The sequence below is a fragment of the Canis lupus genome, chromosome 12 (genome assembly GCF_011100685.1).
Source record: "Canis lupus familiaris isolate Mischka breed German Shepherd chromosome 12, alternate assembly UU_Cfam_GSD_1.0, whole genome shotgun sequence".
Classification (NCBI taxonomy): Eukaryota; Metazoa; Chordata; class Mammalia; order Carnivora; family Canidae; genus Canis; species Canis lupus.
Genome location: NC_049233.1, coordinates 14,722,103 through 14,737,977, shown reverse-complemented (window position 1 = coordinate 14,737,977; position 15,875 = coordinate 14,722,103). Strand labels below are relative to the sequence as shown.

Genomic DNA, 15,875 nt, shown 5'->3' with positions numbered 1-15,875 from the left:
GGGGGAGAGGGAGAAGTAGACTCCCTGCTGAGCAAGGAGTGCAGTGTGGGGCTTGATCCCAGGACCCCAGGATCATGACTTGAGCTGAATGAAGGCAGACAATTAACCAACTGAGCTACTCAGGCACTCCATGTGCTTTATTTCTTTTTTAAAGCCTCTTGAATTCCAAAAAAGATTATCCCAAGTTACATTTTTACAAGCAGAGTATTGAAAACTTGATTTATAGTCCAGCAAAAGTAACAGCACCCAAAATTCAAATGCATATCACAGTGCCATGCTCATTAAAAAAGTCAATGTTCTATCATAACTCATATCTTCTTTCATTTTATTTTCCCTTTGTTGTGGTAAATAATAAAGCTAGAATAAAGAAAAGCAAAGAGGGAGAGGTAAGAAGCCACATGAAATGCACAAAATGCACATGCCTTCCTTCTTAGGCTGGCCCTAGAATGTTTAGAAATATAGAGCAAGCCATTTGATGTCCCTACATGACATTTTTAGCAGACGAGATCTTCTTAAAGCGTGGGGCATTAGCAATCTGAAGCTTGACAAGATCCAGTGACATAATCATAATGTATTTCTCATTATTTCTAAGTTATGTTTCTTACATATAATCCTAAAATTATATAAATCCTAGATTTCTTTATTTGAAGTCTAACCAATCATAATAAGTGTTTATTTCTAAATCAGTTGTTTAAAAAATTATGAACTTTACCAGAAAATCGTTTCTGATCCTATTCATTTTATCCTTTTTGCTTTCCAGCTCTTTTATCAAACTCCATTTTTTTCCCTTGGTCTCTGTCTTGACACATACTGACCATTATACATCAAATAACAATACGAGTACCTGCTTAATTACTGATTTAAGACATTCAAATTAAATTTTAAAATGAAAGATTTTCCACATTCAGGGATGAAATGGTCTTACTTCTGGCTCTATCCCCATTTTGTTTTTGATTCTGTATAAAATTGGATTTTGCACTGATATGTATTTTTTCTTTTCCTTTACATATTACAAGGAAATTTTATTCTTTTTTATTTGTTTTTATTTAGGTTCAGTTTGCCAACATATAGTATAACACCCAGTGCTCATCCCATCAAGTGCCCTCCCCAATGCCCATCACCCAGTTACCCCACCCCACCCCACCTTCCCTTCTGTAACCCTTTGTTTCCCAGAGTTAGGAATCTCTCATGGTTTGTCTCCCTCTCTAATATTCCCCGCTCAGTTCCCTGTATTTTAATACATACACATGTATGCATGGATGCTGTACCAGTTAGGGTGATGATGTTTGCTGTACCAGATATGCTCTAAAATCTCAGGAGCTTACCAGAAGAGAGTTTTATTTTCCACTCATGTAAAACCCAATTAGCAGTGTGGTAGAGGATGATGATGAAGGGAATGGGAATGTACTCCATGCAGTCATTCAGAGACCTAGGCTGACATAGGCTCTACCATCTTCAAAACTTGGCTCCAAAGATCAGTTTAAAGAAGAGAAATGAGGGTCCTAAAGAAAGTTCTTATAGGCTGGTCCTGAAGGTGGCATACATTAATTCTGTTTCTACTCCATTGGACAAAACAGTCACAGGACCACCCTTGGACTGGGAACTGTAGCCCTAATGGGAAACTACAGTTCTGTACTATTGAAGGAGTGCAAGCCTTTGGTGGGCTTTCAGTAACTTTTCTTTATTTATACACATAAATGCCTCAGAGACTTCATGGCTATGCTTCTCAGTTCTTCCAGTGTAAATCTCTAGGACTTTCAAAGCTTGAGGAGTTAAAGAATAGGGTGGTGGAGCAAGGAATTTCATGCTGAGTACCAAAGTCTAAAGGATATAGAGCTGTTGCTACAGTATTACAACTCAGAACTAATCCATCCACGAAAGGAAGTGAGGATGGCATTAGCTCGTTTTGTCTTTCACTCTGGAATTCTTTTATCCATTTATCAGACATTATCTTGATTACTTGCTGTATGCTTTATGCTTAGCAACATGCTGAGTGCTGAGTATACAGTGGGGTAAAAGCTATAATTTATTTATGTTCATTATATGGAAGTAATGTGCATTATTTTAGTGGTGGAGGCGGACTTTTCACTAAGGTAGCATGAGGTTTTTAGAGCACTAGGTCTTAGGGACCTATTTGCCTGTTGGATTTTTAATGATTCCTTAATATTCTTATTAAGAATATTATTCTTATTAAGAATCATTATATATATATATATATATATATATATATATATATATATATATATATATATTACTGGTTCCAACTTTGCACCCCACTCTCATGGATAGTAATATGATTATATTACCTTGGTAGAAAGATCTGTCTGGCTGCACAGCATTTGCAAGATAAGATACAATAGCAGTGAAATTAGAAACAGGGAGAGTCAAGAAGGTACTGTTATAGCCTTCATTGGTTCTCTCTCCCTCTCTCCCTCCCCCTCTGGAACAAAATTGAATTTCTTATCTATAACTCACAAAACTCTTCATCAGTCAGGCCTTTGCCTCCTAGTCTAGGTGCATTTTCCATGGCTGTCTACCCCTAATCTGACTCCACCTGGGAATTTCTGCAATATTAGTCTACTCATCGTTTCTCATACTTCACTACATAATGCCCTGCTCCTGACTTCACTTAATAGTCACCTCCCTACTTGCTTCCCCTTCTGGAAGACTAGCAAATGACTTAACTTTCAAAGCTTAGCAAAATATTCCTTTCTTAGGGAAATCTTCTTTAAATGCCCCCTCTCTGTGACAAACTTAGATATTTCTTATCCTATGTTCACAATTTACTTTGTAGCAACATCATTTGTAGCAAATATAATTTATGTTACATAATATTCTATTCTATCCTAGCTTGTCCTATCATATTATAATTCTTTACTACTTTTACCATGACCTCCTTCGAAAAGGAGATAATGCCTTGCCATCTTTGTATGACCAGTGCCTGTGTACTGGGTCATACTCAGTTCAGTAAATAATCATCGAAGGAATTGAGTGTATGAATGAATGATTGCAATGATAGGAGGCAACCTATGTGAAACAGAGTACTTTTGATAATGTGACATATATCAAGAAGTTCGGTTCGTTTGGAAAATAGGATATGTGCAGAGTAGCAGTTGAAAAAAATGGTTGGAGAAGTAGATTGGTGTTACCATATTAGAAAAAAAAAAAAGATACTTTTAATTCTACCAGTAATGAAGATATTGAGCCAAGGGAGTGATATCAGACCTCAATCTACAAAGATGAATCCAACGGCATTAAATAAAAAGGTGAGTGGGTGAGGAGGCACAGTAGGTAGGAGGCTGACAGTGGACCCTTGTTAATTTCAAGCCGTCCAGCATCCCACCCCTGTTCTATGTTGAGGAAGTCTCCTCTCTGTGATCCTTGTTGGAACTACCACCTACTACTAAGAGGCCATGGGAACCAACATTTCTCTAACTAAATATCCTGGCAGTTGGGCTTAGGGTACATGACACAGGCTTCACCAGCTGAAGTATTAGAGAGTATTACACAAAGTCACAGGAACAGTTAGATATCACTCAGGGTAGCAGAAAAGAAGTGATGAGTTTGATGGTTGTGGGTTCCAGTGGTAGCATCCTATTTCATTTGTTCCTATAGCATCATCTTGGAGGTTATCTTCTGCAGTTTAGACCCTCTTCATTACAACCTAATTTCTGAAGGTCTTTCTCAAAATTGTTAATTCTGTAAGACCTACCTGCTAACTTCCTTATATGCTATTTAGCTAGCATATAAGGAAGTTTCTGTCATTTGCAAGTTAGCCAAGAGCACTTTCTATCATTTGCAACCAAAAGCCTATTCTGAAAGGTATAAAATTGAAACACTGATAGACATTGGCAGATACTCATCCAGCATCCACCCTCCTCCAAACCCTGATACTTGCTTGCACATCCATCCATTCTCATGCGACCTTACTTCAAAGAAAACCAACAACACTTTTTACTGGAGAGTGGATCCAAATTGGCTTAAGCCAATCAGCATATTCCTTGCCCCAGCCATAGTCCTGTTCAGAGGTGAGCAGGTGACTTAAATGGACCAGTTGTGGAATGAAATATACCAGTGGTTGCTACTGACAGCTATTCTGGCAATCAGCTTTGGAATGACATTGACCTTCAGAAGACAGAGTCAGAGAGACAGGGCCCTTTGACAGCTTTACTGAGACTCTGGATTAACCAGCCTTTTGGGCTGCCAATGGAAAAAATCAAAGGTGACTGGGGTTGTGATGCAAGGTGACTGGGTGAAAGGTGTCACAATTGAAATGGAAAATACAGGAAGAGTAGCAGACTTGGGTGGAAGATTAGAAGTTCAGCTCCAAAAATGGTACGTTTGCTTTTCCAGAAGTATTTTTGTGCTCCATAAGTTGTTAGTTTCAAATAAAAAGTAAGACTTATCAAATACTTTCATGTATTTACATGTCAGACTAAAGCCTCAGCCTTTTTAAAAGAGGGTAGGTAGTTGTGCAGAATGATTACTGTTCATAGATTTGCATGTTATTTTTCACATGTCTTAGGTTTTAACATAAGGAGGATGGGCTGGGGTGGGGGACATGTTTCTAGAGTTTTGACAAGTCAGAACTAGAACAGTTTTGCAGTAATGTCCATTCCTGATTAATATATATATATATATATATAAAGACTAGCACTATTATCACTACAAGTCATAATCTCAGGGTTTACCCTTACCCTTCTTTTATTTGCCTTTTTCTTTGCTAATGTAAAGATTAATGATATTATCTAAAGATTGAAATGAACAACTGTGGACTTGTATCTGTCATGGATATATAAAATTGATCACATTTTACTCTTGTCACTGACATACCTAAGTTATTGCAGATAAAGTTACTACTATCTACCCAGACTTGGAACCTCAGAATTTCCTTCTCTCCTTGCCTCCCTTTCTCTTTTTTTCTGGTATCTCGAACCTGCCTCCCTCGGGTTATTCCCCATCCTTAGACCATCACTTTGGCAGTCAATTAATTGTTAAATCCTAAACATTCTATCTCCATGGTGTTTCTTATATCCACCTTTTTCCTTACATTACTATTCCAACTCCATAATTCAGCCCCTCAGTGCCTTCTGGCAAGAGTCTGGATTATGAAAATTTATAGTCTGTCTTCATTCCAATTCAACCTAATGCACAGATATTTTCATAATCTTTTGACAGATTCTGTACTTTACTGAGTGAAATATACTCACTATTTTCCCTGTCATTCAAAGTCCTCATCTATGTGGCCATGACCTCCCTTCAGATCTTATAACTCCCTATGGCCCTCTTCACACTTCCCATTCCAACTAAATGGCCTATACACTGGTCTTTAAACCCCTAACCTTTCTCATAAGATCTGGATCCATCTTAGTTCTACCCAGTATCCATATCAAATGCCCTCCTCTTTCATAAAGGCTTTCTTGATTTTTTAAAAAGATTTATTTATTTAGAGAGAGGAAGGGAGGGAGAGAGAACAGAGAAGGGAAGGGCAGAGGAAGAGGGAGAGAGAGTACCAAGCAAACTCCATGCTAAGCACAGAACCCAACATAGGGCTTGACACACGGCTCAGTCCCATGACCCTGAGATCACGACCCTGCATGACCTGAGCCAAAACCAAGAGTCAATAGCTTGACAGAATACACCACCCAGGCGCCCTAAGGCTTTCTTGATTTTGCTGGTAGGTAGAATCTTTCATCTCTATAAGAAACCCACTCTTGTCACTGGCACCATCTCCTTGAAGATTGACTTTGATACTTTCCAATTTAGCCTTCACATCACTACTAGAATGCTTTCAAATGTGCAGATGTGTTCATGTTCTGTCCTTCAGAATGTCAAAGTTTATGTAGCAGAGAAGAGTTCAGACTTTGGAGATAAGTGGTTTGGATTTAACGTAGGTCTACCACTCTCTAGCTATTTGACCTGAGGCAAATTACTTCCTCACTCTCTAAATGGGGCCTATTGTGAAGTTTAAATAACACAATGCTAATGATTAGTTAGCCCTAATTAAATGATGTGCGACAGGATGGTAAATTCCAAGTTGCAACTGAGACACAATAAAATAATAAATATGACATTGCAAGTAGAGGGAGGTATCAGACCAGTATGCAGATTTTCAAAGGAGGTGACCTAATACTAGTTAGATAGTTCCAAAACCTGAAAAGGGGATTAACAGGGCAAAACCATCGGAGATGGAAAGCTGATTCTGTAAGGTTTTCTTTGGAGAGATCCATCCTGGGACTCCTGTTGTTACTTCAGAAGGGCTTTAGGTTGGTAACAATCCCCCCACCTCTAATGTAAATGGGGAAGGGGGGTAGTTCAACCAGGCAATTGGAAAACCTGATGAATGACTCCCACTTTATTGTCCCCTGTTATTTAATCTAGGTGTGTGTGTGTGTGTGTGTGTGTGTGTGTGTGTGTGTGTGTATGCGTGCGTATGTATGTGAATTAGCTAGAACTTTTTTTGGTTGTTAGTGACAGAAATAGAATTAGCTTGGGGAAAGAGGGAGGCATCGGTTAGAATAATACTAGAATATCACTGATATTCTCCTGACCCAGTTTTGATTTGGAAAATCCTCACAAAAATTCTGACTGGCTTGATCTGATGAGGGCCACCTCAGATGACTCCAGGATGGAAGGAGGAGGAGCAGGTCCCAGAGAATTGAATGTCCAAAGACAGGAATGCTAAGCACACACCCTATTTCTTTCCATCCCTGTCATTTTTCAAGTACGTCAGGTTCGTAGGCATAGCGCTGCCTCATATAAAATGAACCATCTAATTCAGATGCAGAGGTTGGAAAGGAGAGATATGTCTTCTTAGAGGGGGGAATCGAAGCAGGGATAAGACCCTGGGAACTGGGGAAGAAAACAAGGCAAAGAAGAAATGATGATGGCTTCCTCAGAGTGCCAGTTGGAGATTAGCTGTCAGAGATGTGTAGGACCTCAGTAGGTACTAACTGGACAGTGGTGGAATGGCTGTCCTTGAACCTGAATGAGGGCATTGCAGCTGCCACATAGCATGGGGCTGGCTGCTATAGATTGGGACATTTGATTTTGTGTCCCTTCTCCCTTCTCAGTGTCTCTCTCACTTCTTATGGACCCTTCCTGCCCCCACATCACCATCCCCATTGCCCAATGACCTGAGGCACCTTCACTGGCTCACTCTCCCTTCCCAGGATCATTCTCCTTCACAGGGACCCATTTTATACACTTATGTCTTGTCCATGTCCCTGGCAGCACCTGTCCTCAGCTGGCACTCAGAGCAAAGGGATTTAACTCATTCAATTATTCATTCACCCAACACATGTTGTTGAGCTCTCATTGTGCACCAGGCCCCATTGTAGGCACATAGGGAAACCACAGTGAACAAGGTACTGGAGCCCTGCCCTCATGGAGCTTGCATTCCTATGGTAGAGATAAAATGAAACTAAACAAATAAATGTATACCATCAGTTAGTGATAAGTACTTTGAGGAGAAATAAAACAGAGGCAGAAGATAGTGAGAGGGTGCTACTTGGCGAGAGATGGATGAGGGCAGGCTTCTTTGATGTGGACTATTGAGCAGAGACCTACCTTCTATGGAGGAGTGAGCCCTGCTTAGATGGGGAACATGGCAAGGAAGGCCACCTGCAAGAGACCTTGGGTGAGAATGTGTTTGACCTATGATGACCAGACCTAAGTGAGGTATCACAGAAAAAGAAGAAATGCAGATGGCTCTTAACTTTGGGAGCAAATGCTCCACTTTGCTCATAAGAGTAATGTGAACAAAGCTCATTGAAGCCTGTTGGAGTGTGTTTAGGATGTTTGCTTGCTCAGGTGAGAAATAGAATCTGAATTAGCTGGAGGAAAGATAGAGGAAACTTAACAAGTGATGGAAAGAAGGAAGGAAGGGGACAGCAGGATGGGACTGAGGAGGGAGCAGGAAGCGGATGAGAAGAAAGAGAACATCGGTAGTTTGGAGCAATGTACACACTGGCAGGATATTTGATGAACTGAAGAAGCAGTCTTTCTTTTTGGGTTGTGTGATAATAGGTATTGTGATTTCCAAAGAGGAGCCCTTATCTTTTGGAGATATATATACTGAAATATTTACATTTGAAATGATATGATTCCAGACATCTGCTTCAAAATAATTGGAAGCGAGTGGGGACATGTGGCAGTGATTTTCAGACTTGGCATTGGAATCATCTGGAGGGCTTATTAGACTATAGATACCAGCCTCACCTCTATAGAGATTCTGATTCAGTCTTGGGTGGGACTCAGAAGTTTGCCTTTCTAACAAGTTTCCAGATGATGCTAAAGCCATTGGTCGGGACCACACTCCGAGACCCACTGGTAGACAGGAAGCAAGATTGGCTCCCAAAGTTATTCTCACGCCTGGCTGGTGGGTATGGGAAAGCTTGTTATTATATTCTCTCTTGTTCTGAATATGTTTGTAGTTTACTGTAATAAACATTAAAAACAAGTGGTCCCAAAAGACACATAGAAGGAGCTAAGTCTTTGATACCTCATAGCTATCCTGGGAATATCTGTGCTCACTAGCAAGGCAGATTTGGCTACTGCCTCTGAGAGGTACACATCTTCTCCTGCCCACTTAGAGGTGACTGTAAGAATTGCCTGGCCAGAGGGGCAGGAAAGTGATCTTTGCCTAAGGCTTCTGTATCATGTTGCATCCACTTTCTTAATATGGTCAATCATTAGAAGAGCAGTGGCTTGGATAAATCCTAAGATTTTATCACCACTTCAGCTGGGAAGGGTGCTCCTGAGCAGAGCTGTGCCAGGGTTCAGCTGTCAGGAATGGGGGTGATCACTAAACTTCATGCCCATATACCTTCCTGCAAAGACCTTCCGAAAACTCCTGGAACAGGAGGCACCTCTTTTGGGTTGAGTCCCTCTACTTGTCTTTTAAGATGCATTCATTCATTTACTCATCCATTCATGCATCAGATATTTAATAGAGTGCCTCCTAAGTGTCAGGCACTCTTCTAGCCCTTGAGAATAAGCAGTGAGCAGAATAGGCAAAAATCTCTGCTTTTGTGGAGATTAAATTCTAGTTGGGAGAACACACAATAAATAATAAATAAGTGAACAGTAATTTCAGAGAGTGAAAAGTGCTATGAGCAAAATTAAAGCAAAGATGGTGGGATAGTGATTGATTATGTGTGTGCATGCCTGTGTACACATTTTATTTTAGGTGATCAGGAAGTTTCTCCAAGGAGATGGTATCCGAGCTGAGAGATGAGGATAGGAAGTATTGAGCCCTGAAGAGGTCTGGATATGTTCAGACAAAGGCAATAGCAAGTACAAAGGCCCTGAGATGAGAAAGAGCTTGGCGCGTCTTTGGAATGCCAAGAAGGCTGTGGATGTGGGACATGGAGAGCACACAGGAAAATATGAGATGAGATGGGAAAGCAGGGAGGAGCCAGGGTATGTAGGGCCTTATAGTCACCAGCCTGGGTGCTTATATACATATCCCAGACGCCTCCAAGCCTGTCAATCACCCCCCAGCTATAAAAAGTACATTCTATCTAGAAAAACAGGACACTCTTTTAACAAGGAAGCCCCCTAGAGGCTCTGGTCTATAGGAAAATGACTGCTTTTGTATAGGCAATTGAATTGTATTATATATCCAATTTGTTGAACCAACCTGTTTTAAAAACCCAATAATTTTATTTTAGAATCACTGTATGCCCTCTCAATGCATATAATTCCACCCTAAAACACTATTTACTCAACTTAATATTTGGTCCCCTTGTTAAAATACAGATTCCTCTGTGATGTTACCAGTCATTTCATGCTAATATAAATGAATTGAAAGCTACATCCTTGAAAAGAGGTTTTAAAAGAGGAAAGCATAAAGTTAGTGGTTGCTCAAGCACAGGAAGGAATCTTCAGTGCAGAAACAAATCAGAAGGGAGAAACTAAGGATGCATCAGAAGAATATACTTATTTTACAATTTTGAGTGGGTCTGCTTCCTGGATAGACTAACGTCCTCCTGCCAAGACTTATCATAGCAGGGCTCTTTTTCTTGAAATAACACATGTGAGTCCTTTCTAGCTCTTTCCTAAATAGAAAGTGTGAAAGAATGCACAGATCCCAGTGACTACAGTGCGCTACTCCTACTGCCTTGCTGTTCCTTGATGGGCTCTGGACATGCATGCTGGACCTAACCTCTGCAGATGAAATGTTTTCAGGACTGAAACAATGGTGGTCTGGAAGCAGCCCAATCAGCTGATGTGAACAGACCATAGACATCACTTCCAAGCTTCACATTCGAATGACTTTTATATCATTAGTTGCTTGAAATCAGCCATGATAAGAATATTTACACCACAGAAGTCAGCAAACACTGAACATTGGACTTTTCTTTTCAGAGAGCTTATTGTTGGACACTCACCAGCATGCCACTGGTATGAAACTTTAAAAAAAAGTCAAGTTTAGCATATACCATGGCATATGAAAATAATAGCTATGTCTTTGTTTTGACCCTTGAACAGATGTCATTGGTATTCAAGATTAATTCATCATTGTATATACATTACACTTTGACTGTATTTGTATGTACATAAACTCCATTTACCTTCTCAGAAATTTTCCCTGGCATTCCATGGTCAACTGGGTGGACACTAAGGGTATGTCAAGGCTTTGAGTCATCTGGTTCTTACTCCCTTGTCTCCCCCTGGCTCCAGTCAAATTTAAGCTCCAGTGTGCCTTGCACCTCAAATAACATATTCTTTTTTTGGCCCGAGCATTTCTAGTCTGCTGTCCCCGTCTGATGGGCATCAAGGAGAACGTGGCCTCACCCCTTCCCTTACCCATGTTTCAAGATCAGAGCAGAGGCCACGTTCTCCTTGATGCTCACCTGCCACAGCTGCTCTCATTACCCATTGCTTTTTCTCCAGTGCTGCCACTAAATGCTGTCTGTAGCTCCTCAGCCACCATCGCAGCTGCCACTGCCTCATTGTATAGATGTGTGTCTCCATGTCTTATCTCCTCCACTGGATTTTAAGCTCCATGAGGATAGTGAATTTTGCTAATTCATCGTTTTATCCTTAAGAGCATCTGGTGCAGAGCTTTGCATATAGTCATCACTCAATAACAGTTAAATTATATGCATAATATGACTTCATATTCTCGATAGTGCCCTGGATGACATAGTAAGTGCCACACAGATACACACACACACACACACACACACACAATTTCATCCATCTAAATATTTGTATTTGCAGACTGTTTTCATCTAGTGTGGGAAATCTCTTGTTGAAGGGAAACACTAGATCCAAATGTAGTCTGATGAGACCCAACCATAAAACTTGTACTTTTAGTCTGGAAAATCATCTTTCTCATCTGCATGCAAAATTGGAACGCTTTGTCCAATCATGTATTAGAAAGGCACCAATCTGTTGCAAATCATGACCCTCTGATGGCCACCAGAGATGCAACTGCACTCCTACTGGGATCAGATCCTGCTAGAATGTTTGTGAGTTCTACTGGCACTTTTACAACTAATGATAAAATAAAAATGAATCTGATCTTTTCTCTTTGCTCACTCCTGCCGTCAAAGAAGGCTATTCCTGTTTGGTTGATTCATTAAACAATTATTGCCTTCTTTTTCCACTCCACTAAAGTCTCAGATATAAAGGTGAATTATCCGTGGCCCTGCCCCTCAGCAGTTCACACTCAGGAAGAAAGACCAAAAAAGCAAACAGACACATTCAAGTCTCAGGCGAAATAGAGCCCCGAGGCTCTGACAATGACCCACATCAGTGCATTTGCCCATTAGACTCTGCCATCTGTCCCTGCATGAGACGTTTTCTGTAGCTCCTTTTCCACGATGGCTTTTGGTTTGAATGACCTTGGAGATAACCTGAAATCTCATGCTTGGAAGGGTGCTTTTAGAGTTACTGGTCTGCACTTATGTGCCTCAAACAGAATTTCAGAAGCCTCTAATTATCTTCTCCTACCAGGCCACCTAAATGACTGACGACCAGCTCTTCAGTCACTCCAAGAATGGATTTCTATTCAGCCTGTGCCCGGGATGCATTAGGATGCCCGGAACATGTGTGGCTGCTCCGAGAGGCACAGAGCAATTAACAGGGGCCAAGCAATTTGCAAAATGCCTCAACTTCCTGCTCATCTCTGAGGCAGAAAATTGTCACACCTTAACCTCAGGAGGCTCATCTGCAGAATTATTTACCCACCCTCCCAATGCAGAGCCTCTCGTGTCAGATTCTCCCCCTTGCTTTTTGCAAACATAAGCACTCGGCTGAAACAACGGCTATGACTCAGTTCCTAGCTAACGCTGCCTGAATTGATTTAGTCTGAGTTCAGATTTAGCACATAATCATGTTCAATTTGCTCCACTGCACTGCCTAGAGATAAAAGGCTTGGGGGAAAAAAATAGCTTCAGCTCGTGTCAGTCTTGGTGGTGATGTCATTGCCATGAGAGAGCCGGGCCGTTCATTACTCTACTGTGCAGCCTCAGACGCGGGCTGCGTGCGTGCAGAGGGAGTGGGGCTCCAGGTGCCGAGCGCCGGCGATCCCCAGGGCAAGGCGACACCCGGGCCCGCCACGGCCACATCCACCTGGAGACTCTTCCCGTCACGCACAGCTCTGAGGTCGCCGAGCTCTTGATTGAAAATTCGGGAGGGGGAATGCCAGCCCCTAGCATGGACTGTGATGTTTCCACTCTGGTTGCCTGTGTGGTGGATGTCGAGGTCTTTACCAATCAGGAGGTTAAGGTATGCACCTGCAATCTATCTTTCCATTGTTGCTGTTCCTGAAGCTGCTGGGCAGAGCCTTTTTAGCTTAAGGAGAGAGGACTTTGGCTAATAGTTTGCAGCTCACAGTCTGCGCTAGAAATGCAAGTGGTGAGTGCGTGCCTGGGTTAATTAGAGTTAAGTTAGAAGAGGGACTGGCACATTCATTTGGAATGTGATAAGGTCAACCATTGTCTGTTTTTTTCTGGTCTTTTCTATTAGGTGATTCCCCAGTCATCCCTCTCACAGTAGACATGTTTTCGTAGTCTCGCATCTGTGTCAGTAAGGACAATTTGCCGGTCCTTAATGTCGAGAGGGGCATTCATCAAGGATTAGAGGAAGAAAGCACACGTAATAAACATCGCAACCCAGATACCCTGATAGCTGGGCAATAACCCCTTCACAGCACGTTACTCAACTGTGCCGTGTGATGTGGTCCTCAAATTGAACAAAAGCTGTTCTACAGACGGCAGTTTCAATCTCTGGCTCTCTGGAAATTAAAGTTAGAGAGCAGCCACTGAAATTTTCTTTGTCAGGCAAAGGAAGCAAGTCGTTTTCCCTCAGCAGTTGTCCATAAAGAAAGTTTAGGCATAAATACATTTTGCATCCGAAGATGGAGTATTCCAGGCCTTTGGTCCCCACAGATTGTCTGCAGCAATTGTTTAATTGTCATGGGTAATTTTCCCCTGCTGATAGTCTTGTTTTCCTCCATTTGGTTTTATATTATGAAAAAGATTCCATGCCTATAAAACGGGAGTTTGATGCCTTCTCTTATTTTTCAAAGAAGAATTAGCAGAAGCTTCTTATTTTAATAGTTCACACAGAGAGGACAGTTACTCATTGTGTAATGGGAGGAAGCAAAGGGGAATTACACTGCATAATCATTTTCTGCCCTCACCTTCGTCTTTACTTAAAGGAAGATCCTGAATTCTGCATTGTTGCGTGTGTAGGTGACACCCTGGGGCTTCCCAGGTGGGGATTTTATGTTCACTAGCATAACACTTGGCTCTGTCATTCAGGACTGCGGTTTTGAACACTCTCTTGACACGGATTCAAGAATCCGATTTGTTGTTCCTGCATATTTCAAATGTGTGGCTCCGTGTTTAGCAGTTCTTCTAGTGCTGTGCAAGTGTCTACCACCTGTCATATTGAGGCTCAGAAAATTAGAATATAATGCTTTGGCGCTGCTTATGCTTGTGTCTGGGGTGGAAACGTGCATGCAGAGACTCTCCATGCTGCCGGTCAGACCTGTCATAGCACTCCAGGGGAGAGAGCAGCCATCAAAGCCCCTCCAGTTTAAAACCAACTTAAAGTCCGGTGCGGGTAACTGAATGGAGAGACATCTTCCAGCAGCTGCTGGAACAGAATTCCGTGTATGTCAAGGCAAACTTCATAGTTCTCCTCTGTCCTTAACAGTTCTCTGTTGATTACATGTGTGCTCTGCAAACGTCATAAGATAATCTGAACTTTTTTTTTTTTTTAGTCTGAGAAACAATAGAGCATTTTGATGAGGGATCTGCAGTTTGCAAGGTATTGTGGTTATTCAGGAAGGAGCTTAAAATATGCTTATATGATGGATGTATCAGTGATAAAGACATACAATATTTCATAAGGAAAGGGAGTGTTTTATGGAATTAAGGGGACACAAGATTCCTACAGCTGGTTGTCCTTGAGCGGCTGGGATGGCTTTGTGGAACAAGTGATACTTGAAGATGGGTAGATTTTGATACAGAAGAGAGAAGGCAAGAGGATGGAAAGCATTCCATTTTGCAGTTGAGTGAGTCAATGCACTAGACTGCAGTAGGATCTCTATGAGGGATTGGAGGGGAGAGAGGAGAGTGAGTCAGGGCCACATTATAAAGCAGCTCACATTGTTCATCAGAAATTCATGGAGTTTTCTGGGAGGACTCGCAGCAGAAAGATGCATTAGATATCTTTACTGCTAGACACCATTGAATCACGATCGTTTGCTTCTTTGGGCAAGGTACCTAATCTTTCTTGTGCCTTATTTTCTCACCTGTAATGTAGGTATAACAGTAGTTTATACCTCATTGGCTTGCTAGGAAGATTAAATAAAATTACACATGTGAAATAATTAAGACAGTGCCTGACACATGGTGTTGAATAACTGTCACTGTCATCTTTTTAGACATCCTCTGAAGGTGATACGTTACTTTTGCCAGTTAACTGGGATTTCTTAACTCCAACTGAGTTTACAATGACAATCCAGGACACAGAACCTGTTTTCCCTCCCAGATCCCCAAACACACACACACACACACACACACACACACACGTACACACACAAACTTAGAAAACATAGCTCTTCCTTTCAGACATCTAATCATTTAGTGTAATGGTGACATTATTAAGCAAAGATCTACTTTGTGCTTACTACAAAGGGGAAAAATGAGCAAACTGAAGCAAGCCAACAAGATTTGTTAAGAAAAATCACATGTTCCTTGTTTAAAAGTGAGCATTGCTTGTTGTCAAGAAGAGACGTTCAAATGTAAAAATTCTGGCATCAGGGATCCCTGGGTGGCGCAGCAGTTTGGCTCCTGCCTTTGGCCCAGGGCGCAATCCTGAAGACCCGGGATCGAATCCCACATCGGGCTCCCGGTGCATGGAGCCTGCTTCTCCCTCTGCCTGTGTCTCTGCCTCTCTCTCTCTCTCTCTCTCTATGTGTGACTATCATAAATAAATAAAAATTTAAAAAAAAATTCTGGCATCAGTGTTTCTACAAAGGTACATTTCGTTAATTACCAATCTCCCATACACGGTGGAGAAGGAGTTCCTTTCTTCAAAGTCTTCAAAGTCTGTGTTAGAGAAAAGGGAGGCACCTGGGTTGGGGTTTGTCTCACCTGCATGCATCCAGCTTGCTTGACCTCAAGCTTTTTTACATTTTACAGACTCTCCCTTTATACATATAGTGCGCTTGGGAAACCACATACAACCAGCAGGCACTCTTCACAGATGCAGTGGTTTCTCTGAAAGGAGTGGAGACGTATGGAAATCTAATATTTTATTGCGACTTAGAAAACCTTATCCTCAACGGAGTATCTCAGCTGGTTGCATTGAGGGCCGTTTGGGCTCCCATTTCCTAAATTTCATCAACA

At 41.5% G+C, this 15,875-nt stretch overlaps 1 protein-coding gene across 3 annotated transcripts in view; it reads left to right on the top strand.

Annotated features, from left to right (window-relative positions):
- Positions 1 to 15,875, top strand: part of RCAN2 (regulator of calcineurin 2) — a 260,250-nt gene that overhangs the window by 150,594 nt on the left and 93,781 nt on the right. Inside the window, exon 1 of one of the 3 annotated variants that reach the window (XM_038554241.1) lies at positions 12,451 to 12,741. The exons of the other annotated variants lie outside the window; for them this stretch is intronic. Within the exon in view, the coding sequence (XP_038410169.1) occupies positions 12,655 to 12,741 (87 nt within the window). The 5' untranslated portion in view covers positions 12,451 to 12,654. Of the gene's footprint in view, positions 1 to 12,450; positions 12,742 to 15,875 lie in introns of those variants that run through there. 3 annotated transcript variants of the gene reach the window in all.